At 28.5% G+C, this 26,320-nt stretch overlaps 2 protein-coding genes across 3 annotated transcripts; one reads left to right on the top strand and one right to left on the bottom strand.

Moving 5' to 3' along the window:
• Positions 1-17,876: 17,876 nt before the first annotated feature.
• Positions 17,877-21,454, bottom strand: LOC123291579 (pyruvate dehydrogenase E1 component subunit beta, mitochondrial). 2 transcript variants are annotated; one of them, XM_044871915.1, is made up of 3 exons: positions 21,213-21,454; positions 20,911-21,157; positions 17,877-18,952 (listed from the first exon to the last, which is right to left on the bottom strand). In XM_044871915.1, exons 2-3 carry the CDS (start codon positions 21,140-21,142, stop codon positions 18,105-18,107), a joined length of 1,080 nt encoding a protein of 359 aa, XP_044727850.1. In that variant the 5' UTR covers positions 21,143-21,157; positions 21,213-21,454; the 3' UTR covers positions 17,877-18,104. The 2 variants fall into 2 exon arrangements, with proteins under 2 accessions (XP_044727850.1, XP_044727849.1); XM_044871914.1 differs by having other exon boundaries at positions 21,217-21,452.
• A 324-nt stretch (positions 21,455-21,778) lies between these two features.
• On the top strand, positions 21,779-25,101 carry LOC123291580 (probable prefoldin subunit 5). The gene is made up of 4 exons (XM_044871916.1): positions 21,779-22,130; positions 22,204-22,338; positions 24,596-24,670; positions 24,733-25,101. The coding sequence occupies exons 1-4, from the start codon at positions 22,029-22,031 to the stop codon at positions 24,904-24,906; spliced, it is 486 nt and encodes a 161-aa protein (XP_044727851.1). The 5' UTR covers positions 21,779-22,028; the 3' UTR covers positions 24,907-25,101.
• Positions 25,102-26,320: the final 1,219 nt, after the last annotated feature.

The raw sequence follows: 26,320 nt of genomic DNA, 5'->3' as shown, positions 1-26,320 counted from the left end.
TGTTTCTCAATAAAGCGAATTTTGATGAAAACTCTTGCACGACTTTTTGAACTAGAATATTCAACTTTGCACGATAATTCCCCTGACATCTGGATCGACGAAGTTCAACTTTAGCAAAAACTAATTGCCGGAAGGGCTGCCTAAAAAACCCAATATTCGAAATAAAGATGCGCTTCCGAATGTCTACCAAATGCTTCGCATTTTGACTGTTTTGCCTGTGACAACATACCTTAAATCTGAGAATGTCTGTATCCACTTTTTTCTTATAGCCATATCCATTGGAAATGGAAAAAAAGTTTTTCTGGCTGTTTTGCTGTAGTATTTGGGCACAGTGGCACAAGACACGCTCGATATATTTTTATGCACGATTTTTTATCGTCAATATTAACCGATTTATCTGTCATTGCCGGTTTATTTCATTCGCAATTCGTATATTTATGATAATTAATAAAATTCAACTGACGAACTGAAGTCACAGCGCCATTCGTATATATGAATTTTAATGATTTTCATTGTCTGTTTTCTCGGTCAAGACATTAACTTTCATATAAAAAAAAGGAAAAAAAATGTGTAAAAGGTTTATAGTGTCATATTGTGCCAAAAGTAGTAGTATGAATTGCGTTAAATTTACTATTAATTTTTAAAAATTCTTCTTAATAGTATTTTAGCCCTTCCGACATTTTGCAGAAATCCAAAATACAATCGATATTGTAAGAATCCCCCGATAATTCCAGTCCAAGTAGGATGTGTACCTCGCAAAGCAGGTTCAAAGCGAACACTGATTTGTTTCATAATATCTGGATGACCTTGGTAGTTTTACAATTGTTAATTAGTTATGATATTTCACACTTCTGCTAGTCAAGAAAATATTCGAGGATACATAGCAAATTAGCATTTATATTATTAAGCCACAATACATGTCTACATCTTCAAGGTGCGGAAGTATTCACAGTAGACATTAAGGAAATAAAGAAAAAATAAATTTCAGTTATATAAACTAAAGCATCAGCCTAGTTATAGACTTGCAATAATTCCATGCAAGAAATTTTTTTTATATGTGATTTTCCTAAAATTTCAAAATTGAATAAAATTCGCAATTTGTCAAATGAACTGCATTAATTAGAAAAAAATCGTGTTTTGAATATAATAACCTATTGAAGAATAGCAACCAACAATAACAACAACGACCAATTCTTCGATATAAAAATAATGTTATGAGTATATAATAATAATAAAAATAATAATAATATAACGAAAGAAAATGAGAAATAAGACTTTATTTATACAAATTGAACGGTTATAACAAACAATATGCTGCTTGTGTGTCTACACCTCCACCTTTTTAAACGAACAAACCCCATACATATAACTTCTTTGTTTGTTGCTATATTGGTACCTACATTTGGTACACTCTAATTTATAAATAAGATCCATTATAGAAATAGAACGAGAACATTACATTCATCAAAAAAAATTTATCTATATATTTAAAAATACTAGCGGAACCGACAGACGTTGTCCTGTGGAAACGTAACTCCTATTCATTAATAACTATACTATGCTTAGCCTCCCAGTTAAGCCCACCCGCTAGCCCATTCTCTCAGCCTTGCTAAACCCAAATTTTACTCCTCACTATTGCCTCCTATCCATACTGCTCAACCCATCCCGCTAAACCCATATTTTACTCCTATCTATTCGGCCTTCAACCTAACTGGAGCCTTCGATAGTAAAGCTCGCTGATATAGCTTTAATAAATATCTGTTCACAATACCTGAATGATAATAAATAATACGTCAATGCTATTTAAAATATTAGTAACTAATGATACTAGTACATAGTAAGTTGTAATAATATTGAAATTTTAATAACACCTCAATACTATTAAAATACATAGTACATACATAGTAACCTGTGATATAATGTAATATCTGATTTATATGCGCTCCCACCATTTAATACAATTTAATTTTTCTGGTACGGAACCCTCCAAAACAGTTGTAATGGACCGAATGGTAAATCTAAACCACGCTTCTGACGTATGGTTTGGTACCGTGAAACGAGTTTATTTAATGATACTCCCTATAATTCTCTATTTGAACTCACCGTTCTAGAAACACTCTCCTCCAGAAGAGTTTCATCAGACATCATCTTTATTCACAAACTGCTTCACAATTCTATTAACTGCCCTTCTTTTAGTCAGAAACAAAGGATATAATTTGCTTATAAATTATTACTATTAGTCTGCCTACCTTAATAGCATTTAATCTACTTAATAAAGTTAATTGTTCTTTTTAAATTTAAGTTTTAATTTTTTTTTTTTTAATTTGATACCTTCATTTGTTTTATTTTGTTATTTCACGCTGTTAATTTTAACATCATTATATTACTTACAATTTTAGTTTCTATCATTTGTTTAATTCATTGTAAAAATTGTAACTGGGTATTTATCCATATAAATAAATAAATAAACCATCATCGGATCCACTTGAACACACACACAAAATTTCATCAAAATCGGTCCGTGCCTTTGAGGAGTACAGTGACTAACATTTAGACACTCGAAATATATATATATAATAGATAAAGCTGCTCGTTTTCTGGCACATTATAGGTTTTTACTTACTGTAGCTACATACAAGCGCAGCGAGAGTTCCACCGCTGAAGCCATCTAATTGTCCAAGAGATGGAAGTAAAGTTTGTGTTTAGTAGGCAGGCTAAGCGGGAGCAAGTAAATTATAGCCATTAATGAATTAAAGCTGCATGCGGGCGCAGCGATATTCAAAAGATGTAGGTCTAATGGTTCAATAGATAGGATTAATGGTTGAATTGTAATTGCTGAATTGAAGCTGTAGGTTAATTAAGATTAATAATCTCTGATCAAAAGTTATAATCAAATAAATTGTAGATGAAACGAAGTTGCCGGGTGTCCTAGTTTATTATAAAATCTGTACATATGGTTACAAGATTGACAAACAATTCCCAGACTTTATGATGATAGAAACATGCAATTTGTCTGGAATAATCTTTGAATAGCATGTAGAGGTGCAGTAAGAAGTGATTTTTTAAATTATCCTTTTGAAGTTTTTCCGCCAAAATCTTCTTTACGTAATTATTGAATGGCTTTTCTTGGTATTTCCAAATTCTTTCTTAAACAAAAATTATAGACAAAGATCAGAAATACTCACTGAATAAGGCAACCTATCACGTACTTTTATCGTGTGAGTAACAAACTCTATTGATAGCAGTTGGGATGTATTTTATTGAATAAACGTGTATTTATTATATGCATGTTATTTGCTAGACGTACTATTGAAGAATTTTGTAGATACCCTACAGGGTTACGTGAAGGTGGAGATATTGGTTTTTTTTTTCTTGAATTGTTGAAAATGGATATACAGTAGAATCTCGATAAGTTAAAGTCCAAGGGAAACAAAAAATATTTTAAGTTATAGAGGTTTTTAGTTATCAAGGGTCTATGTTATTGAATGCATCAGAAGGATGGGTTCAATAAAATACTGAAAATTAAATACATATGTAATCATATTTATTCACATTACTTACATTACATAAAAATAAAACAACAACTAAAGGTTTAGTCTACTTATAAAAATCTGTGATTTTCTTTTGTTTTAAAAAATTCACTGTTTCTAAATCGATTTGATTTTCAATGACAAATAGAGAGGAGAATACATTATCTTCTATGTTGCTACACTGCTCTATAAATGATCGTACAGTTGTTTTGACACTCTTTCAAAATGACTCATTCACACAATTTTATGTTATAGAGGTTGTGGAAACATTTCTTTTAGTTACTGAGGGCCTAACAGAAATTATTTATTTAAGTTATAGAGGTTGCGTATTTTAAGCTATAGAGGTTTTGGGCTCTGATGGGAAGGGAACGTAGTATTTTTTGAAGTAACTAAGGTTTTTATGTTACCGAGGTTTAACTTATCGAGATTCTACTGTATAATAAATAAATAAATACAACAATTTTTATACATTTAATATGATAAAATGAACAAATATAATGGCTGTATGTAGATTTCCTTGTTATTGTTATTTTTATTGGTAATTCGATACTTATCCGTACTTATACTTGTGACAATTTTTATCTTTATCCTTTTTTTATATCAGTTCACAAGTTTACAGTGATTTCTATTGATACAAAAATTTGCTGTTATTATATAAGAAGAAAGAACTGGTATTATAAATTTCCAATTATTTAATTAATATTTCATGATTCTATCATAATTATTAAAAAAATTGATTAGAAAATTTAACATAAATATTCAACATTCTTAAAATTAAATAATTTTACAAAATTAAAGTTTTAGTTGGCATACATCAGCGTTCCAAATGAATAAACAATTCAGGCTATAATTACAAAAAATATTATGTTATAATATTGGTAAAATATATCATTTTGATATTTAAAAATTAAAATTAAAATTTAAAATTTCTTTAAAAAACTTACCAACAAATATTTTATTGTTACAGTTTTTTTTGCAAATTCAAAATATATAAGTCAACATATTAAAGAGTAAAATAGTAAAATTTTAAATTTTATAATCAGCGAATCTGAATCACAAACAGCAGAAAATGCAAACAATTTTCTTTAATTGCCTTTTAAATTCGTGTAAATTTATTTCTATTCGAGCATCGAAAACAGGTACTTTTGGCTTTTAAATGTAGTATAACTGTATATAAAAAATACTCAAATAATTGTTTCTGACATTATTCGGAAGATATGATTGCTTACATTCAATTTTATTGGTTTTTAGTCCTTGCGTCTCTTTTTCCTTCATGCACTTATAAAATAATAATTATTTTTACTATTTTTATCAAGATTTTAAAGTCCTAAAAATCTTGACCACCCCCTACATATCTCTAAATATATCATCATATTCGAAATAATTTTCCTTCATAAGATATTATTATCCTGGTAGTTTTGAAATCGCTTAGTTTTAAAAATAAAGAACAGGTCCGCAATTTTTCTACCTTTCAAAATTATTTTACGCACTACTCACGAAAGCTGAAAAATTTCTGGACAAACTTTACTCTATTTTAAATGACCTCACCACTACATCAACAATATATTTAACGAATGATGCTTTTTAGAAATACGAAATTGATTTGAAGTAAAAGTGACATAAAAGTAGATAAATATGAAAAATTATTTGAAATTAATAACTAAAAAGTAGAAATTAAACTTTTCCCCGAATAAAAAGTGTATGATAAAATAGTTTCACTCATTTCAGTTGAGTTTAGTTGTTTTTTATATAATTTTCACAGTAAAATATTATTGGAAAATAGCGAGAAAAAAATTGCATTATTAATTTCACAACAAACCTTCTATATAAAAAATCCATACTTGTCGACAAATATTACAAATTTCTCTATTTTTTATAATAACCAAATCATAAATTCAGAGAAAAAAAATCACTGAAAGTTTGATTAAAATCATGTAAAATTTATATACTTGGTAGGTACCTACCGTTCATATTACAGCAACAGTATAATCTTAGACCATTAAGTACATAGACGGAGCATCGCCCATCTTTCCTAACAGTGAGAGATGTGCCAACATCTGAGGTAATTGCTTGGGTCAGCTAGAGGCATTTATTAAAAAAAAACATTTATCAAAAGAACACTAAACCTTTTCGCTTTTTGATTTAGGTTAGGTTAGGTTATATTGGTTGTCCACGAAGAACACACTTACGCTATAGAGCCCACTGTGTTACCATATATGTGTTTTACCACGGTTTCGCTGATAATTTCATTTATCAGTTATTTCAATTTCAGAGGCTGAGTGCACCTGCTTCATGCATATAAAATGCACTACACCAGTCCATCACAACTATTAATTAAATTAATTTTGTTGCGACGGTGGGAATCAAGCCCGCTACCCTATGAATACCGCGGACGGAATTAGTTACGCCTTCACCAACTGAGCTTATAGGGTGACGCTTTTTGACTTAAAAATCTTCAATGACAAGTATAACAACAACACTTGTTTGGCATTTCCACACTGCTGCCGTGTATTTGACCCAAGTGATTACCTCAGGTGTTGGCTCAATACCTGGTTGGCACGCTTAAAACCGATGGACGCTCAGTCTATGTAACTTAATGGTCTAAGAGTATACTATGTGTATGTATAGGATATAAAAACTTTTTTTTAGTAATGTTGCGTATATTTGAAATAAATAGTGTGTAATATGATATATGTGTTTATATTTTACACTTTATTAAAAAAAAATATTGTACTTTACTTAAAATTTATATGATGGGCTTTCATATAGAAAAAAATTATTACTATACGAAATTGAAATTCTAAAGTCATTGTTCGAAAAAAAATAAATATATTTATTTCATAAATAAATGTATTATATATGAACTTAACAACAACATCAACAAAGAACATATCTATAATAAAAAAAAAAAAAACGAGTTTCACTCTGGGAGTGCCGACAGAAGTGAAAACTTGAATATTAACGTTGTGCATTTTTGATATTTTGGAATGGTTAGGGAATAATTTGGCACGAATTGCTTTAATTATCAGTATAAAAGTACTCTCATTTATGTGGTAGAATACAATATTTATTTATTGGGCTATCGTACACAAACATGACATTTTATATTACATTAAAAAGTTTATCTCTTAGAAAAATTAACTTACATCCATAATTTCGACGACTTTTTCCCCATCATTACTACCAGAACCATCATCGCCAATCTCTAAAACTGATGTTTATGATAGCTGAAGTAAGAAACGAACAGTTTTGATTCGAACCTATTTAAATGTCTAATAAAGACCGCATCAATAGCAGTTTTGTATTTCGTTGTGCTAACATTGCGATCATTTGACATAGTTAAACCAAATTCATTATTTAAAAATTCAATTAATAGTTGATTTTTATCGTCTGCAAAGTTTATGTTGAAATCTCCACTCCAAATCATTGGCAATTCATAAAAGCTTTTTCCAATTTTTTTTTTTGAAGCAATGCAGATGCGTCATGAGAATAAATGAATAAAAAAAAAATATTTTTAATAAAAAGGCAACCGCACGCAGTGTTCCCAAGCGGTCACCCATCCAAGTACTGACTTTGCTCAATGTTGCTTAACTTCGGTGATCGGATGCGAACCTGTGTACTGACTGTGACAAGATCTTACGAATTTTCGATCAGGACACGTGTCCTGTCGCGAGTTTAACATTTTTTACCCATTACAAAAAAAGTGTACAACGCCGCTAAAGAAGTTTTCACTTCAAAACAATAATAAATTTAAATTTTTCTTAATAGAAAATATATCAAATCTTTTTTACAAGTAATCGTTCTGTAATTGATGTCTTCAGGACTTCAAGAATCAACGATTACAAAAGAAAAGACGAGTGGGTTTTAGTGGGGATTTTTTGTTGAAATTATACCAGATTAAATATGATCATTTTTGCAATAATTATAAGAAGCTGCTTGTACCCGCAGCCCCGCTCGCGTCTTTGTCCGTAAATTACTGGCAAGATCTTTAAAAAGTGAATAAAATAATGAAAAATTTTTTTTTCTGCCTTAAAGGTTACATAAAAATGGAAAAGGCCATGAATTGTATTTTTTGTGTTTTATGAAATGTCAAATAATTAGTAAGTTTTCAATTTTTTTTGAATGTAAAAAGTATGTCTGATAAACCATGGTTGGCAGATGTCCATGAGTTGTCTCCTTCACCTTGATTTATGAAATGTCACAAAAATTAATTAAATTTGATTAAATTTTTTAACAAAAAATATATCTTTAAATATTATAGCTCATGAGTTATTCTGATATATGAGCTATATTGTTGTACCTACAGTTTCATTGAAATCCATTCGCTAGTTTTGGCGTGAAAGCATAACTAACAAACAAACAAATAAACATCCTTACTTTCACAATTATAATATATAAGGATAAGGAGGAATTAATCTATAATTATTAATAACATGGTATTTCAACAATTAACTCAGTCAATTGTTAGTTTTCACTTGTTATTACTTATATTTAAATATAGCTACTGAAGTTGAGGCAGTACCTATTAAAGCAAAATTTCGATTATTCTTTTTCTTTGCTGGAGGACTTATTAAGAAGGTTATGACATCAAAATTAGGTTTTATCGTTTAGGGTTTAACGGTCCGCATGTCAAATTTATGAAAGTTGTGATTTTCGATTTCCATGTTCTTGAGCCGTAGGTACATGTTTCAAGAAAATCATTGTCAAAGCTTAACGTATGGCGCAATTAAAAACTTTTAACGCAATTAAAAAGACATGTCCCTATACAAATTTAAATTAGAGTAGGTAATCAATAGAAACTTGCATGTACAAGTACTGGAACACTGGAAACCGCAAATTAAATTTTTCTTAACCTTTAATAATTATTAATAATAATTAATTATTTCTAATTCATAAATAAAACTATTACTACACAGAAACTTAAGAATTATTTTAAAAATTCAAAACTATGGTCCACCAAAGAGAAAATTCGGCACTATAGTGGGTAAATAAATATACTCATATGCACGATTCATATTTTAAGAATACGTAGGTACATATTGTAGGTATAAAGATATTCGAGTTTATAGTCAAATGGCTACTGCAAGTCTTTAATAGATCTTTCTTTTCAATTTTTGTCACTGACTGACAACAATGAGTTTAACAAAGATATTTCTTTTTAATTTTGGTATATATACGTTTTTAGGAATTTTGTCCGACACAAACTATACTATTGTTATACCTATATATGAAATATATCATAGTATACTAAGTTTAGTCTCAAGTTTGTAACACTTAGAAATATTGATGCTACGTAAACCAAATTTTGTTATAGGTGTTCATAAAGTCACCATTTTCGTTTTTTGTCATCATTTTTAACGGACAAATTACAAAGTAATTTTTTATCATCTAGCACAGGGCTTCTTAAACTATGGGTCGCGACCCCATTTGGGGTCGCGTAGCAAAATTCTGGGGTCGCGAGAGGTAAGAACACAATTTAACAGAAAATGTTTTTTAACTTGTAAAATTATTGTTATAAAGATAAAATAACAATTATCGTAGATAAATATATCATAAAATCTTCTAGTTCGGAAAGATTGTTTGTACCTGCATTTCTATTAAGAGTATTATAATAACTTGAATAACATTTACTATGAATTATGAAATGTTATTGGAATTAATAAAAAATATAAATTTATTTTTGTCAATCTCTAAAAGCCGAAATAATCCCGAGAAATAATTATCAACAAAATTTCTAGGTATTAATGCTGAAGAAACAGCTTTAACACATATTAAATTCCAATATCGTTCAGCGATAAAAAATGTTTAAGAGGTTTTACGTCCAGCAGTTTCAAACATTCCACCAAGATTTGATTTGTTATGCAATAAAAAACAGGCACGTCCATCTCATTAAATTTTTAATTTACACTTTTATTTTTGAAGCTATAATAAATACAATTTTATAATTTTTTGTGCAATTTTTAATTTTAGATTTTTGTATGTTTCAAAACGAATTCTAAACTTATATATTTTCATATGTATATGTATATTGTTACCTAATAAATAAATCATCAAAAAATATTAATTTATTTTTCTTTTATATTTGTATGGGGTCGTCAAGAAACTCGCAATCATAAATGGGGTCGTGAATTACAAAAGTTTAAGAAGCCCTGATCTAGCAAGATCAACTTCTAGAGGTTATTAAAATTATCTTGTTATATTATACACTCAATATAAACCTTATATATTGAAGTTTAAAAATTATTTATATTATTCATTGTAGCTTCTTGTAGCCAATCTTCTACAAAATTTTAGGCATCTGACTTTGGCTCCGGATGAAGGGTTTTGTGATTCGCAGGTAATAAATTTTGGTCAAATGGGTCTTGATAAAACAAAAAGCATGTAGAACATGTAGAGCAGTTTTAAAGCATGTAAATTCTAATTCCTATTAAATTTTACGAAAATATTTGGAGGAGAAATGATTACCATTTTATCCTACATAAATTTTTTTTTCCAACCACATAAAATTAATAAAACGTCACAATGAGATATCATAACGTTTACCGATGTTATTGGCCTTGGGAAATTATGCTTTCGGTTTTGTATATGCAGTTATAAAAAATGGCACTGTGCATGAATTTCACATGGAAGTTTCGACAGTACATGTTCGAACGTGTACTTCAAGGTTTAAAGGAACGCGTTCGGAGAATCTTGTATAATCGTCGGAGAATCAAATAGCTCGCGAATTTCCCTTTTATACTGACTTGTGTCCGTTATGCTCTTGTCTCTCGGCAATAAATTGTGAGCCAAATGGCAATTTACCTAAATTTGATTTATGTATACTGTATAAACAAATTTATATAAATGCAGACTAAATAAATATTTGAATTTGGAAAATAATTTACAGACAAATAACATGCAATAAATCATTTTGTTATATATTATGAGAAAACATGAAATATTATAACGAATTTACACCTATACTTTTACATAATGTATATGTATATAATACAATACAAGGAAGGCATACATACTTACAGTCCAAGTTCTCATATCAGTAACGACTACTTCCTAAAACATCTAAAAATATACATTTGTTTAATATGAAATTCGTTAAATGTGGAACACCGAACAACTCAATCACAAAGCAAGCAAAAGAGAAGCAAAATAAATGTATTTAGTTTTTATACCATGTATATATGAAATATACATAGTATATTAAGTGTCGTCTCAAGTTTGTAACGCTTAAAAATATTGATGCTACAAAAAAAATTTGGTATAGGTGTTTATAGAATCACCTAATTAATCCATTTCCGGTTGTCCGTCCGTCCGTCCATCTGTGGACACGATAACTCAAAAACGAAAAAAGATATCGAGCTGAAATTTTTACAGCGTACTCAGGACGTAAAAAGTGAGGTCAAGTTCGTAAATGAGCATCATAGGTCAATTGGGTCTTGGGTCCGTAGGACCCATCTTGTAAACCGTTAGAGATAGAACAAAAGTTTAAATGTAAACAATGTTCCTTATATAGAAATAAAAAAACTTTTGTTTGAAACATTTTTTTGTAAACATCACTGTTTACCCACATGGGCGTTAATTAGGTGCAAATTTTAAAGTATGTATTAATATAGGAATATCAGTTGTGTGTGTGTCTATTTAAAAGTGGATATCTTTTGTTATTTACGTGACGTCAAAAAAAAACAAACAATTGCGCATCAACACTGTCTATACATGGTATTTCAACAATTAACTCAGGCAATTGTTTGTTTTCACTTGTTAATATTTAAATTTAATAGACATATTTTATACTTTTATTTATATGTTTACATTAAATATAATTTCTGTGAAAAAAATTTTTAATACCTTTTTTGCATACCTTTTAAATACGTATTTAATTGTGGCTTCCGAAAAATTACAAAATTTGGAAAAATGGTTTGGACTATCAAGGAACTTGGCCACCCCTAATTATAGTTAGTTATACGGGTATATTTAATCAGCGCCTAGAAAATCTCGAATCATTGTTAAAATCTTATTAATAATTAATGCTCCTAAGTACAGTCAAGTCTCAGTAATACATTCCGATTGACTATATTTTGCACGAAGTTCTCTCCACACCGCTTATTTATCAGAAAATTTGCTATACAATCTCAGTAATTTGAACAAATCTAGTAATCAGACACTTCCTGCTCTTTAATGACTCCTAATTATAATAAAATATAGGCAAATATAATCATAGTATTTCCACTTGATTAACCTAAAAAAGCCAAACCAAATTAATGAATAAAAGCTCAAGTCCGGTTTATTGTGTATATGCTGCTAGAAAGGGAACTTGGACTATACACAAAAAACATAAACATCAAAATACGAATAAAATAAATACAGATGTGGTTTTGATTATGATTGTTCGTTCTCTGCTAATCATAACAATACAACGCGTTCAACAGAAAACAACACATAAAAATTCAATTTAATTCTAAATTACAAATCTTATTTTACTAACGTTTATTACATTTTCCGATCCGACTACTCCTGTAAATAATAGTATTTGTATGCATGTTCTGCTTAATATTTTTATCTCCCCAAATATAAGTAGAGGTACAGCGATTGTGTTATTTTTTGCTAAAAGTATCGTTGCTCCCAGTTCTGCGAGGAGATGTACTTCTATGCGGCTGGTTTAATCAAGATTTTATAAACACAGTAGATTTATAGTAATCCGACACTTCCAGCAATCCGAACACTTTTCTCCAGCGGTATAATACATAAACCTTAAACGTGTATAATAGATATCTTCGGCAGATTCATCTACTTTGTGCTTTCTCTTCCGTATCCTCTTTGTATCCTTTTTCATATTCTTTGCTATTGAGACTTCCAAGGATTGGTTGGTTTAACTTCCAAGGATTAGTTGTTCTTGCTATCATATCAAAAATCTATTACATTCAAATCATATATCATATCAAATGCTATCATATCAAAAATTTACTGCTTAAATCTTGCTACTCTATTATTATATATATTAGATCATGTGATTAAGTTTAAGCACATGATCTAATATATACATGGTATACAAATATATGTATACTAGCTGATTCCCGCCCGCTTCGCTGGGCACACTAACCATTTGTATGTGAATATATACTTCTTATATTATAGAAATGTTTAATTTCGATTTGATACTTATTATAAATTTTTCAAATTTTAAATAGGAAAATAAAGTACCAGTCAGTGAATACACAGATTTCCACATCACCCATAAAGTACTGTGTATTGGGATGCGTTCACGTTTTTGTAATAATATTTTATTTTCAATAAATATTAAATTCATATATATAGATTAGATCATGTGCTTAAACTTAATCTATATATATATAGGAGACTTTCTATAGATCTATATAGATAGTCACTCATCACGATATCTCTGGAACTATAAGACCTAGAGACTTGAAATTTGGCAGGAATATTCCTTTTGCCAAGTAGAGGTCAGCTAAGAACGGATTTTACGAAATTCCACCCACAAGGGGGGTTGCGGGGGTGTTCATGAATAAAAAATTCATATTTTTCAATTATGGCTTTTAATAGTTCAAAACTTGGTCAGAATGTTTTAAATTACATTTAGAAATTTTTTTAACCTTCGGAGGGTAGAAAGGTGTATTTACAAATATACCTAAGTGGGGTATCAAATAAAAGAGCATGACGTGTACATTACAAAACTGTTATCCAACGCAAGGAAATGTGGAGGGAGGGGTGCAAGTGGGGATGTTGCCCACCAAAGCGGGTAGTTCCCAGCTAGTTTTATATATTCGCACCGTGTGTGAATTTTATTGGAAGCGTTTCCATGGTAACGATACACTACTTTAATTATAGAATTGTATGGATGCATATATAATTGTATGGATTTCATTTTTGACTTACATTGAAAATTTAATATTATTGTCTCACAAATTTAAATAAATAATTTGATTTCTTATTTTCAAAATTTTTAATGCATTCAGTTTAATTAATTAGTTTTTTTCAATAATTTTAATTTGACATTTTCTATAACATTAACATGTAAAGAATTGCAAATTAGTAGCCTCCTTTATCGCCAAAATTTTTCAGCGCTGGCATCGATTTTATTCTCCCTAATATGACTACGCACACAATGAATAGGAGCATATTTTTCAACATGATTTCTTCATTTCACCCGAAAATTTTTAACATAAGCTTGTAGTCTATAAAACTAAGAATATAAAATTAACAGTTTTTTGTTAATCGAATGGATAATAAACTATAATCACCATATTAGTACTACATATTTATAGTTGCAATTACTATTTTATAATTTTAAAGGTAAATTTTGTTTATTTATTTATATAAGTATAATTTATTTATTTTTGTATCTATTTATATAGGCTAAGAGGTGGACGTAAGAAAATGGAGCTTAATCGTAGGATTCGTATTTATTATAACTAGTAAAACTTAAGCCTATAAGACTAACCATCAACTTCCTGCCGATTTGTTTCAAATATTTACGATTTAAATTTAATTCTAATAATATAAAAGGTTGTTTTGGTAATGATAGAACGAAGTTAAGGCAGTCCTAATTTGAAATAATTTTTATATAGTAGGTAAGTAGAGGGCTAGTTTATAATTTAGGTAATTAGTACCAAAGAAGTCTTCTTTCATCTTATTTTTTATTAACAGAAATTTTGATTTTTAATTAACAGAAATTTTCGTCAAACCACGTATGCCTACCTACCTGAATCGGATTTACTCGCATGTACTCCGCATTTCAGTTTAATACAAACCTGGATGTATGATTACTAATTAATACTATGCTATATGTTATTACCGGCCGGCTGATGTTAACGATTATTTATTTTGTTAATTACATGCAAATTTATTTTGTAAATAATAATTATTATACGTTTTATTAAGTAAAAAGTGTTATCAAATAAAACTTAATAAATTACTAATTAATTTGACCAATTAATACGAACATTTTACAAATGATGTTTGGCAGGAAATTAATCAAGATGATCAAAAATCTCGAAGCGCGAAGAAACATTTATATAAATCTGAAGAATTGTTAACTGAAAAGAAACCTACGGGTCAACAATAGAAGTTACAACGAAATTGCTAACAAGAAAAGAAAAAAGCGAGCCCCATTCATATCTTATAATTCATTATTTAAGTTTCCGGAAAACGGAAAATATTCGTCAATTTTATTCTGCAGTCATATCTCAACTTCTGAAATCACATGTCATGTCTGAAATCACGAACAAGAAATTTTAAGTATCCTATTTTTAATAATTGTAAGATTTTTGAAACCAGTCAGTGGTGGTTAGAAAATGATGATATTTGAGATGTGCGGTTTTATATAATAACGGGCTGATAGATGCATTTTAACCTGCAGTCATTAATTAGTTAGACATTAAGTTTAAAGATGTAACCTAGGTCATCAGCTGATGACGCTTGATATGCTGGCTTTTAGCGTCAAATTAGGGTTCCATAAAATAGATGTTTACGTGACACTGCAAAGTTTTATTCCAGGTGGCAGCACTGGCCATTGTAGTTAGTCAAAAGTCAATCAACGTAGCAACTTTTTATAAACAAATGTATTTTTTCATAATTCGGGTGCAAGTAGACATCGATATTGTCTAGATGATTAAATTAAGAATTAGAATCATTTGTAATTTCCCAAGAATTCAAAGTGATTTCTAACATCACAGTGTTTGCTATAAAAATCTTGTTACGATGTGGGGCTGCTAAGTTTAATTCCAGATGGCAGCATAGCCAAAATTAATCACGTGATCTAATTTGACGTTAAAACTCATGTCATTGATTTTATTGAACAAAAATTACATTACGATGTAACATAATTTCAAATATAGCAGAAAAAATTGATTGTTCATGTTTCTTTTTAATAAATTTTTCAAATGATTCAGTTAATGTAGCAATTTTGAGATCGAATTCGGATTTAACACATCTAAATCTATATGAAATGATATCTAGTATAACAACAACAAATGATTGTGATTTTTGTACCTGAGAACCACACTGAAACTAAAAGAACAAACTTAAAAATCAAATCTCGCAGACCACTGTTCTCAAATAATGTTATTTATAATGATCTCTTAAAATAATTCTTTCAAAGTTGAAATTTATGGAATATAATTGAAAGTTGACACCCCCTCTTATGAAAACCTTAAACTTGGCAAAAACTTAATTTCATCATCCAAAAAACTTGTTGTGTTTCTTTTTATACTTACATTTAAAAAATAATCATCCACATAAAAATATATTTTATCTTCATATTTTCCAAAAATTTTGAACAAACTTTTATGAAGTTGTAATAATTTTTTTCCAACAGCGCATTGTCCGATATTACTTATTAGTACTCAGTACATCTATCTCCATGTAGCCAGCACCCCATGCATCGACAGTCCATTTTTTTTCCTCTAACATAAACGAGGTGGCGTGTCCCCTGGAGGCGGATTAGTAAACTAATCGAGCGCTCGTATCACCCAAAAGCAGCTGATATAAAATATTTTTGTTACTGATAGCTGATATAAAATGCAAATAAATATTTTGCTAGTTGACACTCTAGGTGAAAGTGTACTTTTTGTTTCTGTGTACAAATTAAAAACACATATTCACACTTTTCATCGGCACTTTGATTTTTTAAAATAAATTTTTATGGTCTTGAGGAAAACTTTACGTGTGATTCTTTGTGAGTTTTGTCCCAGAAGTAAGAAAAGTTTCAGAATTTCACTCCTAGTGGAAGATTCTCAAGATAGGTATCAAATAAAAATTTAAAATAAAATCGGTAATATTGAAAGAAAAAAAAAAATTTTGTATAACAACTTTATTACTTTTCTATGTAAAATGCAGTTATATTCTAATTAAAACCAGTTAAAATTAAAATTATAAACAAAATAGAAAACTGTTTCTATTAGACGGAATATTTATATAATCGTACTTTTAAAATTTTTTGGGAATATCTTTAAGTTCCTTTATTTTTTGCTGATGTACGCTTCTAAGACCGATTTTAGCCTTACTTAACAAAATCAATTCCACTTTTCGCTTTCAGAAACGTGTACACAATTTTCATTATCCTCTTTGTAACCTCAATCGATTTTAGTAAATGGTGCATCTTTTAAGCTTTGATATATTTATTTTATGACCAGATTTTGTTTATATAAAATACAAATCTACAAAAATTAATGCTGGACTATTTTCTATTTTAGCAAAACGAATATTTTTTTTTTTGTATAAAAGGTTTAAAATGAACAGTTTAAAATTTAATTAAATGAAATATTAATTTTCTGCCATTTTTTATATGCACTTCCAAAACAAAATGGAACCGTAGTTTAAACAGTATTATCATCCATTAAAACTTGGGGGTCATACTATTCGTATTTAATAGGATGCATATTAAATTATGAACTTCTGAAATATTTAATGGTGTTAAAAATTGAAACTTATAATGAGTGTGTTTAAGACTACATAATGAGTGTGATTGTGACCAACTTAGTCTTTAGTAAGTTAAGATTTTTTTTCTGGGCACATAACTAAGTTGTAAGTCAGAGAAAAAAATTAAATTTTCTGTGCATACTTTAAGTAGCCTAGTTTAAAATATCAAAATCAGCTCTTTTTATAATTTGTATTATATATTTTTACTCATGATAAAAATATTTGAAACAAATTGGCTAAAACACACTCATAGTATAGTTCAATTTTATAACACCATCAAATATTTCAGAAGTTCAAAATTTAATATACATCCTATCAAATACGAATATATTCCCCACGTTTAAAGTACTAAAGTTACTCCTTGTTAAAGTTAGACAATTCCTTTATGTCTGTAAAATGTTGTGTCTTGCTTCCCATGCTTAAATAAAATGAATGAGTAAGTATGCCCGACTTTAAACCGCTGATATTTTATCAACGTTATTTTTACAAAAATAATTGAGGAACCGAAACATCAATGTAACGTTTTGATAAAAAAATTTCTTTTTACAGGTTTCAATAAAATTTGTATGAGATTGATAAGACAGTTAATCAGAACTTTCTTATTTGGTCCAATAAGTGTTCTTTTATTGATGGCCCATCATTAACAAATTAGTTTTGGAGATTATTATTGCTCTTTCTTCTTTTTTAAATCAATTTTTACAATAGTTGCTTAACTTAATCGACAAAGGTTGTAATGAATTACATCATGGTTTGAAGAAATAAATAAATTAATAAAACTTTGGTTACCTTTCGAAAATGAGAAAAAAAAATAAAATGATATTTTAACATTTATTGTTTTTTTAATAACGTTGAACATTAATAATAAGTTAAAAAACCTTAAAATTAACATACTTGTGTTGAAAATAAAAAGCTTCGTTTATTAAAACATGGGGACATCATTTATATTTAACAAAATGTATACATTTTTACATAGAATAAAAATAAAATTATAAACTTCTGAAATATTTAATGGTGTTAAAAATTGAACTACATATTTACATATTAATAAAATTATCGCTTTTTCAACTTATTGTCACTTTTCAAATAGAAGTTCACCGATTAATAAATTGTTCTTTATACACGAATATTTTTATATAAAAGTTCTTAAGCTTTTAAGATTTTAGTTACAGCTTTCACTACATCTTGACCAACTGGTATCGCGGCATCTTCTAAAGTTTTTGCGTATGGCATTGGTGTATCGACACCTGTTACTCGTAATGCAGGTGCATCTAAGTGGAAGAAAGCTTCACTTTCCATTATTCGAGCAATTACTTCAGCCCCAATACCACTTGTAGGCCATCCGTGTTCAACGGTTATTAGATGATGTGTTTTTTTTACTGAATCTTCTACTGTTTTAATATCAAGTGGTCGTACTGATCTTAGATTTATAACTTCTGCTTCAATCCCCTTTGCTTGTAAATCTTTAGCTGCTTCTAAACATGTTTCAGTCCCCTTTGAAAATGATACTAGTGTCACATGTTTTCCTGCTCTTTCTACCTTTGCTTTGCCTATGGGTAAAACGAAGTCCTTATCTAACGCTTCGTCCGATACTGGAAATTGTACACCGTATAATAATTCATGTTCCAAAAATACCACAGGATCAGGATCACGAATTGCAGCTTTTAGTAAACCACGAGCATCCTCAGCACTATAAGGTGTAATTACTTTTAATCCAGGTACATGTGCATACCACGCAGCAAAACACTGTGAATGTTGTGCAGCAACACCAGCAGATGCTCCATTTGGACCTCGAAATACAATTGGTACATTAACTCGGCCAGCTGACATGTAGAAAGTCTTTGCTGCTGAATTAATTATTTGATCTATGGCTTGCATTGCAAAATTCATAGTCATAAATTCACATACTGGTCGTAATCCATTAAATGCTGCACCTACACACATTCCTGTAAACCCAGCTTCAGTAATTGGTGTATCAATGATTCGTTTCTCCCCTGCATTAAAAATAATAAGACAAATATTTAAAAATCTATTATAATACTAAATAAATAAAAAATTTTACTTTTAATAATGAATACGTTGTGCGATACAACGACTGTTCCATAGCTATCACATTCGGAGAGCAGTGATATTCAGTGAGGGGTGGTCAACAAATACACTGCGATCGATCGGTTTTGTCTAAATTTTAGCCGGCCTTTCAATGCCTTAACTTAATATATATACTTGTAACAGAACGAGTGTAGATTTTACGACTCAAAAGGAATTTTATTATGTTTAGGTACGGAATAAATCGTAGATAAATATTCAAAGTTGGGTTTAGTTTATTTTCCTTATGAAGCTATATGTCCTAAATGTGGAAAACTTATGCGGTGATTTATATACTAAAAGATAGTTTTGTACATACATTTTCAAATAGAACATACAGAACGCGTATTTCATACCTTATCCTCCCCATTAAGGCCAGGCCTATAACAAGTCGATCGTAATACATTTTGGAGATAAAAAGATCTTATTATTACACAAGTTAGCCTAAGAATTTCAATTTCTCTAATGTATTAAGAATAATTCAAAGTCAAAAACAGGTAAGCAATGAAATTCCAATCTCGTTAATTATACATCGTTAATTCAAAAACTGTAAAGTAACCTTCTAATTAGAATTTTACCCTGTATACCACTTCGCTCTCAAAATACGATATTTATGGAACACGGCATAAATGTTGTATTTAAATAAAATATTTTATCGTTATAAGACAGAATTTTGATTTCTAAGTTGAAAAATTAAAAAATAAAACTCTTTTTATTTTATTTTTTTAAACTTAAAGCGATTTTAAAATTAAAGTTTGTATTGCTTTTTTAGAAATACATACATAGAATAGGAATGGTAACTAAATTTTTTTATCACAAAAGCAAAAAAACCGTATTTAAATTAAATTTAAAATGTATTCAATGAAAAAATCAGCTGAATTATTTAAGTATGGTTTACATTTTTTCTCGTGGCGCTGCATTAAAATCGAAAAAATGAAAAAAAATTTCAAATTGTTAGCATCTGATAATAAAATTTTACCGAATATATTGAATCAATATTGCACAAAATTTGTATTATAGTAGTTTTGTTTAGATTTTCTAAACTTACAAAAAAAATTATTTCTTTTTTTTTAGTTTTCGTGTTTATAATTTAAGTTTTTCAATAATCGACCAAATGAGAACACAAATAAACAGAACATGAGAAAAATGTTTAAATTATTAAAATTTAAATAATAAAAAATGAAAAAGATTAACAAAAATCTGCAAACTCAGATATAATGTAATTTTTTAGAAACTGATTCAATGAAATCATTTCAATATCTTGATTTTGGATTCAAAATGTTTGGGAAAAAACAGCAAAATTCTTCTTTAAGGATTACTCATATTATTCAATATCTTGGAGGAAAAAACAGATATTGAAATAATTTAAAAAGGATTATGTAGGAGAAAGAAAAGTTCTTTCAGAATCCATTACGAAAGTTATGAAAAAAATTATATGTTGATGTTACATGTATACAGTGACAAAATTAGTTTCTTCCACTATTCAGATAAAATTTTTCAAAAACGCGACTTAATAGAGCATGAAAAGTTTATTTAAAGTACAAATTTCTTTGCATTTTTTCATTTTTTAATTTTCATATTCGCATTAAGCTACCTTAAAAATTAATATTGTTTCAAAAATTGGCTCTCAAAGTTAATGTTCAAAACCTTAAAAATTAGGAAATTCAGGGGTCGCCTTCACCCTTTTAGTAGAAAAGTGGGCTCATATAATCTTTTTCAACACTCGATAAAAGTTTAAGAATTCGTCAAGTAAACAACTTTAAAACCCCTAATTAATTAGTAAGCAATAATATTAAATTCGTTATTGAAAAAATTAAAGGCTATAAATATCAACTTTTGATTGTGGTTAGGTTAACCGAAGACTTACCGTATTTTTTGAGTAGACCTCTGGTAATTTTGTAAGCACCATCATACTGAGCAACTTCTTCTCCCATAACAAAAACTCGTTCATCCCGCGATAATTCTTCATCTAATGCAGAATTAAGGGCATCTCGAACTGTCATCTGCTTTGCTCCCAAAATCCGTGTCGTTGAGAAAAATCGTTTACTAAATCCTTTGCTGACTTTCATTAAAACGGATGTTTGAGAAATTGGTGCCATGTTTATTTAAGAATACTAAAAACATTCAAAAAAACAAATTTAAATGCATTCAAAAATGAAATAAAACCACTTACCAAGGTGATTAGAGGTCGTTCGAATGAGCACTAAGCAGAGGCTGAGTTAATCAGACACTAGTAACTCCAAGTTAACCAACTCTGATGATTGCTAATTACTAATACATATATAACGAAGTTAGCTAAAATTGAATTTTCACACATTATTCATTATGGAAGGGATATATTACATATATTTGTGAATGATTAAATTTTGATTAAATTTAATTCATATGTATCCGAAATTTATCCGAGTTTAATCATAATTCTGGAATCCTAAATAAATAGAACTCTAAAATTAAGATTAACTCAAAAAAGAGTTATTGGCATAACTACACATAACAATATTATCCATAAAACAAATGCAAATATGCATAATTTAAGTATTTTTCATAATTTTGCATAATAAGACATATTTATTATACTTAATAATATTATGTTTTGATTTGATTTAAATACTTGGTGTATACTTGGTCGGAATATGGTCAAATTAATGGTCGTATTGAACAAACAAAATAATATAAAAGAATAATTATTTCTGTTGCGTTGGTAATGCTGTTTTATTTTTCCACAAATTTTTAATTTCCACACTTTTCCACATTCGTTTTTATTTTTAATTTTGTATTATTTATTAGTCTTTTGGGTAGTGGAATTAGGTCTACAGTATTCAATTCTATCCATAACGCCCCATGAACGCCCCTAACCATATGAAGAATTTCATTTGTTAACACGAAATAGGTTATGTTGTAAAATATTAGTTGAATAGTGAATTTATTAAATTAGGTACATATTCATACCGTCTTGAATTTTGGTGGCATAATTATTACACAAAAATGGCTACAATTTCATCAAAAGAAAATCCTCAATTACAACAAATTGATTTAACTAAATTAAATCTACAACAATTGACACAATTAAAACAACAACTGGATCAGGTAAAATGTGTTCTTAATTGTGAGGTTATGTTATCTCTTAATAATAAATAATAATTGTTATATATATTTTCAGGAATTAACTATGTTTCAAGAATCATTACAAACACTAAAAATGGCACAATCAAAATTTCAAGATTCTGGTGAAAGCTTAGAAAAAATTGTGCCCGAATTAGAAGGCAAACCAATTTTGGTTCCGTTAACGGGCTCCGTATCCTTTTCTCTTACTACATATAACTCCTTTTTAATCATTTTACGATGTAATTATATTTTACATTATCAATTTCTTTTTAAATAACACGGCTAAATGCATTGAGACAGATATTCATGACGTACGTCGTACTGTGAATTGATTATTACACTGTTTAAGTGACATTGTATTATATTTTCAATTTTCATGTTTAAAATGTCTTGGGTGGTATTTTGGTTTTATTACTCTAATGTAGTTTTTTTTTATATCGTCAATTATCTTATAAGTTCATACTTAAATATACATCCTGATTTTGAATTGTAAGCCCATCACACTTTCCATTATTTTTTTCATTTTTTGTATGAATGTTACTTAGCTACGAACATATACAGTTGCCGAATGAGTTTTTTTTGTTCTTGTAAAGTGTCTCCAAAAGGAACTGAGTTAAACGAACTTAATAATTTAGCCATTAGTGTACACTTGATCATTCTCGTTTTAAATATGGTTTATTTCCTAAAATATTTGATAAAGTAAGCGAAAGAGTTTTAAAACACGTCTAACTAATGTAGATAACAGGATTCTGTCAATCTTTAAGTAAAATCAAAACACAAATTTTACCTAAATAATGAAGTTCCAAGAAACGCCGATAAATGGTTTTGATTTAAAGATTATATTTCAATATAATAAGGGATGGGGTTAAATTTTTTCAATTGACATTGGTTGTAATTTACATCATAAAACATAGGCTATTATTCAAAATTGTTCTCATTTCATATAAAAATTTTGCTATAGTATGTATTTTAATTTGCACATATAAATTAAAATAAATTACATGCTATAATTTAAGCAACTTTGTGTATGCGCTTACACTGTACTGGTATTAATCAATTATTAAAGTTTTTAAATCAATATTGTTTGCAGAGGACATTTTCGTTACAATTTTGCATTTTTTGTTAGCACCAACTTTCATATTTAGCTAGTTATTAGAGAACTCTAAAAATGCAATTTTGCATTTTTCGTTAACACGAATTTTCATTTTTAGTTAGTTATTAGAGAACTCTAAAAATTAAATGTTTGTATCTCGAAATACGTTAAGATACTCTTGGCTGACATTTCGCTGAAATAATTATGATCATAATAAATCCAAAATTGAAATTTTTAAAATAATTATTAATGAATCAAAAGTTGTAAAATTCGAGAAGCGCATTTTGTCAATTGATTCTTGTTTAGAAAAGCTTATAGATGAATATTTCGGACGTTGTCAGAAACACAAGTAGGTCTGAGAAAACGTCTCTTGAAATATATAGGCCAGTATGCGCATTTAATTTTACTAATATTTATTTAACAGTTATTTAAAAATTAGCCGGTTGTTGATAAATTTTCATACCTTCGTTTTTACGATATGTTGCGAGTGGAGGTCACGCCAAACGGCCCAATATTTTTGTAGGCCACTATTATCGTCTCTTGTTATATTCATTTATCTTGCATTCAAAAAAAGTAAATGATTGTTCATGTTATTTCAATAGGTCGTTTATTTGACATGTTTTACGTTTTCCACATTGAGAATCCAATTTCGCAAAGTTTTCGTAAATGGAAATATTGTAGGGTACACTGAAATGAAGCCACTCATGAAGTTTCGTAAGAGTGTTATTCACGAAACCATACTCCCCTGTACTGTAGACTATAATGCAAATAAATAAAATTTTGAAGCTTTTCAAAATCCAAAAAGCATCTTTGAACAATCTTTTATAAAGTTCTGGAGAGTAATTTCAATTTGATTCTAAAGCCTGATTGTTTTATTTATACTTAACAATTCTCATAAAAAGTAACTATTTTAGAATTATACAAATAAAACAAAAATCATATCCCGCCATTACCTCATAACAATCTATGATATATACTATCGGTATAAAATATTTTAATAATTATAACGCCAATAGAAAATGAGAGTTCAAGAGTCGACAATCAACAAATTTATAATAAAACCATGATCTGATCCGAGATTTTCGATCAGCATGGACACTTAAATGATTAAATTTGTTCAAAAGTCGATTGTTTTTTATATTTTAGTTTTAGAGGCTATGTTATTGTTTAAAATAAAAATTTTATTAAATGTTTAGTATTTTTTGATTAAAATAAAAAACTCCCACATTTAAGTACTATCCCGTAATAATGTACTTACCTTAAATGTCTGCAATCTTAGTTTACGAACGAAGTTATATTAATCGACTCAAAAATATTCGCAAAATTTAATATTTGGTTCTTAACTTATCAATAGATGTACGTACCTGGTGTTATAGCGGATGCAAATAAAGCAATAGTGGATATTGGAACTGGATACTATGCACAAAAGGTTTAATTTAATTACAATTTGAAACATTTCAATGTTTATAAACAAAATGATAATAATTTTAGGATATTGAAGGTGCTAAAGATTATTTCAAACGAAAAGTAAAATTTGTTACGGAACAAATGGAAAAAATTCAGGCTATGGGCATTGAAAAAAGTCGAATTCGTGATACTATTTTAGAAGTAATGGAATTGAAACTTCAACAACAACAACCGAAAGCTGCTCCTACAAAAGCCTAATGTTATAAATAATTAATTTATTAATATTCTAATTAAAAAATTAACATTTCGATATGAGATATTTAATAGTTTTAAAATTAAAAAAATTATTTTGTATTCATTTCGTTATATGAATTACGCTATAATTGATGTTCGATTTATTTCAATTTGTTGAACTATTAATGCATGTTCATATTTTTCTATTTTTAAAATAAGAAATACACGCTAATTTTATTAAAATACACTAAAATTATCTATTCTTTTTGCTTTTTTTCTAATTTAGTTTGTATTCAAGCAATTAAATTCATTTGAAAAATTTTCGCAATATGTCTGTTTTAAAATTATTGCTGTTCGGATTTATGTTGAAAATGTGAATGCAAATAAAGTGATTTTTCCTAATTAAAACAAATGACTTTTTTATATTATGGTATTTTAATTTGCAGCTAAAGTATACAAGACGAGTTTTCTATTGAGCGGAAAAAATATAAAATTGAAGATGTCTTAAAAATTATCTGCGATTTTAGTAGTAAGGAGTTCGTATGAGGATCCTGTCGCCAGCTGATTTATTAAAGACGGTTAAAATATTAAAAACTAGCTGGGAACTACCCGCTTTGCTGGGCAACATCCCCACTTGCACCCCTCCCTCCACATTTCCTTGCGTTGGATAACAGTTTTGTAATGTACACGTCATGCTCTTTTATTTGATACCCCACTTAGGTATATTTGTAAATATTTGATATTTCCTTCCCACTTTCTCGCTACACTTTTCTACCCTCCGAAGGTTAAAAAAATTTCTAAATGTAATTTAAAACATTCTGACCAAGTTTTGAACTATTAAGTTCAAAATTGAAGCCATAATTGAAAAATATAAATTTTTTATTCATGAACACCCCCGCTGGAATTTCGTAAAATCCGTTCTTAGCTGACCTCTACTTGGCAAAAGGAATATTCCTGCCAAATTTCAAGTCTCTAGGTCTTAGAGTTCCAGAGATATCGTGATGAGTGACTATCTATATCTATAGAAAGTCTCCTATATATTTATAGAATAATAAGAAAAACTTTATTCGAATGTTTATTGGCAAAACTTTAAATTACAGTTTGATCAACAATAATAATAATTAAAATTTATTAATTATTATAAGACAATTAATAATATTATTTTGTACACATGTACGCAATGACTTAATTATGTAAAAATATAATTTAATGGTATAATAATACTGCATTAAATAAGACCGCATATTTATGCAAAATTGGTATGATTTTACACAAATTAATTTTGTTATCATTTTATAAACAATTTATTTGTTTGGAAGCATGTTTGTTATTTGTTCAATTAATTAGTTTCTTTTTTATTATCCATCAAATACATTTATTATCATTCTTAAATAATAATTAATATTTATATAATTATATATTAATTAATATATATTAC

This window comes from Chrysoperla carnea, chromosome 2 (genome assembly GCF_905475395.1).
Source record: "Chrysoperla carnea chromosome 2, inChrCarn1.1, whole genome shotgun sequence".
NCBI lineage: Eukaryota > Metazoa > Arthropoda > Insecta > Neuroptera > Chrysopidae > Chrysoperla > Chrysoperla carnea.
Note: the sequence above shows the minus strand (reverse complement) of the source record. Positions and strands in the feature narration are given on the sequence as shown.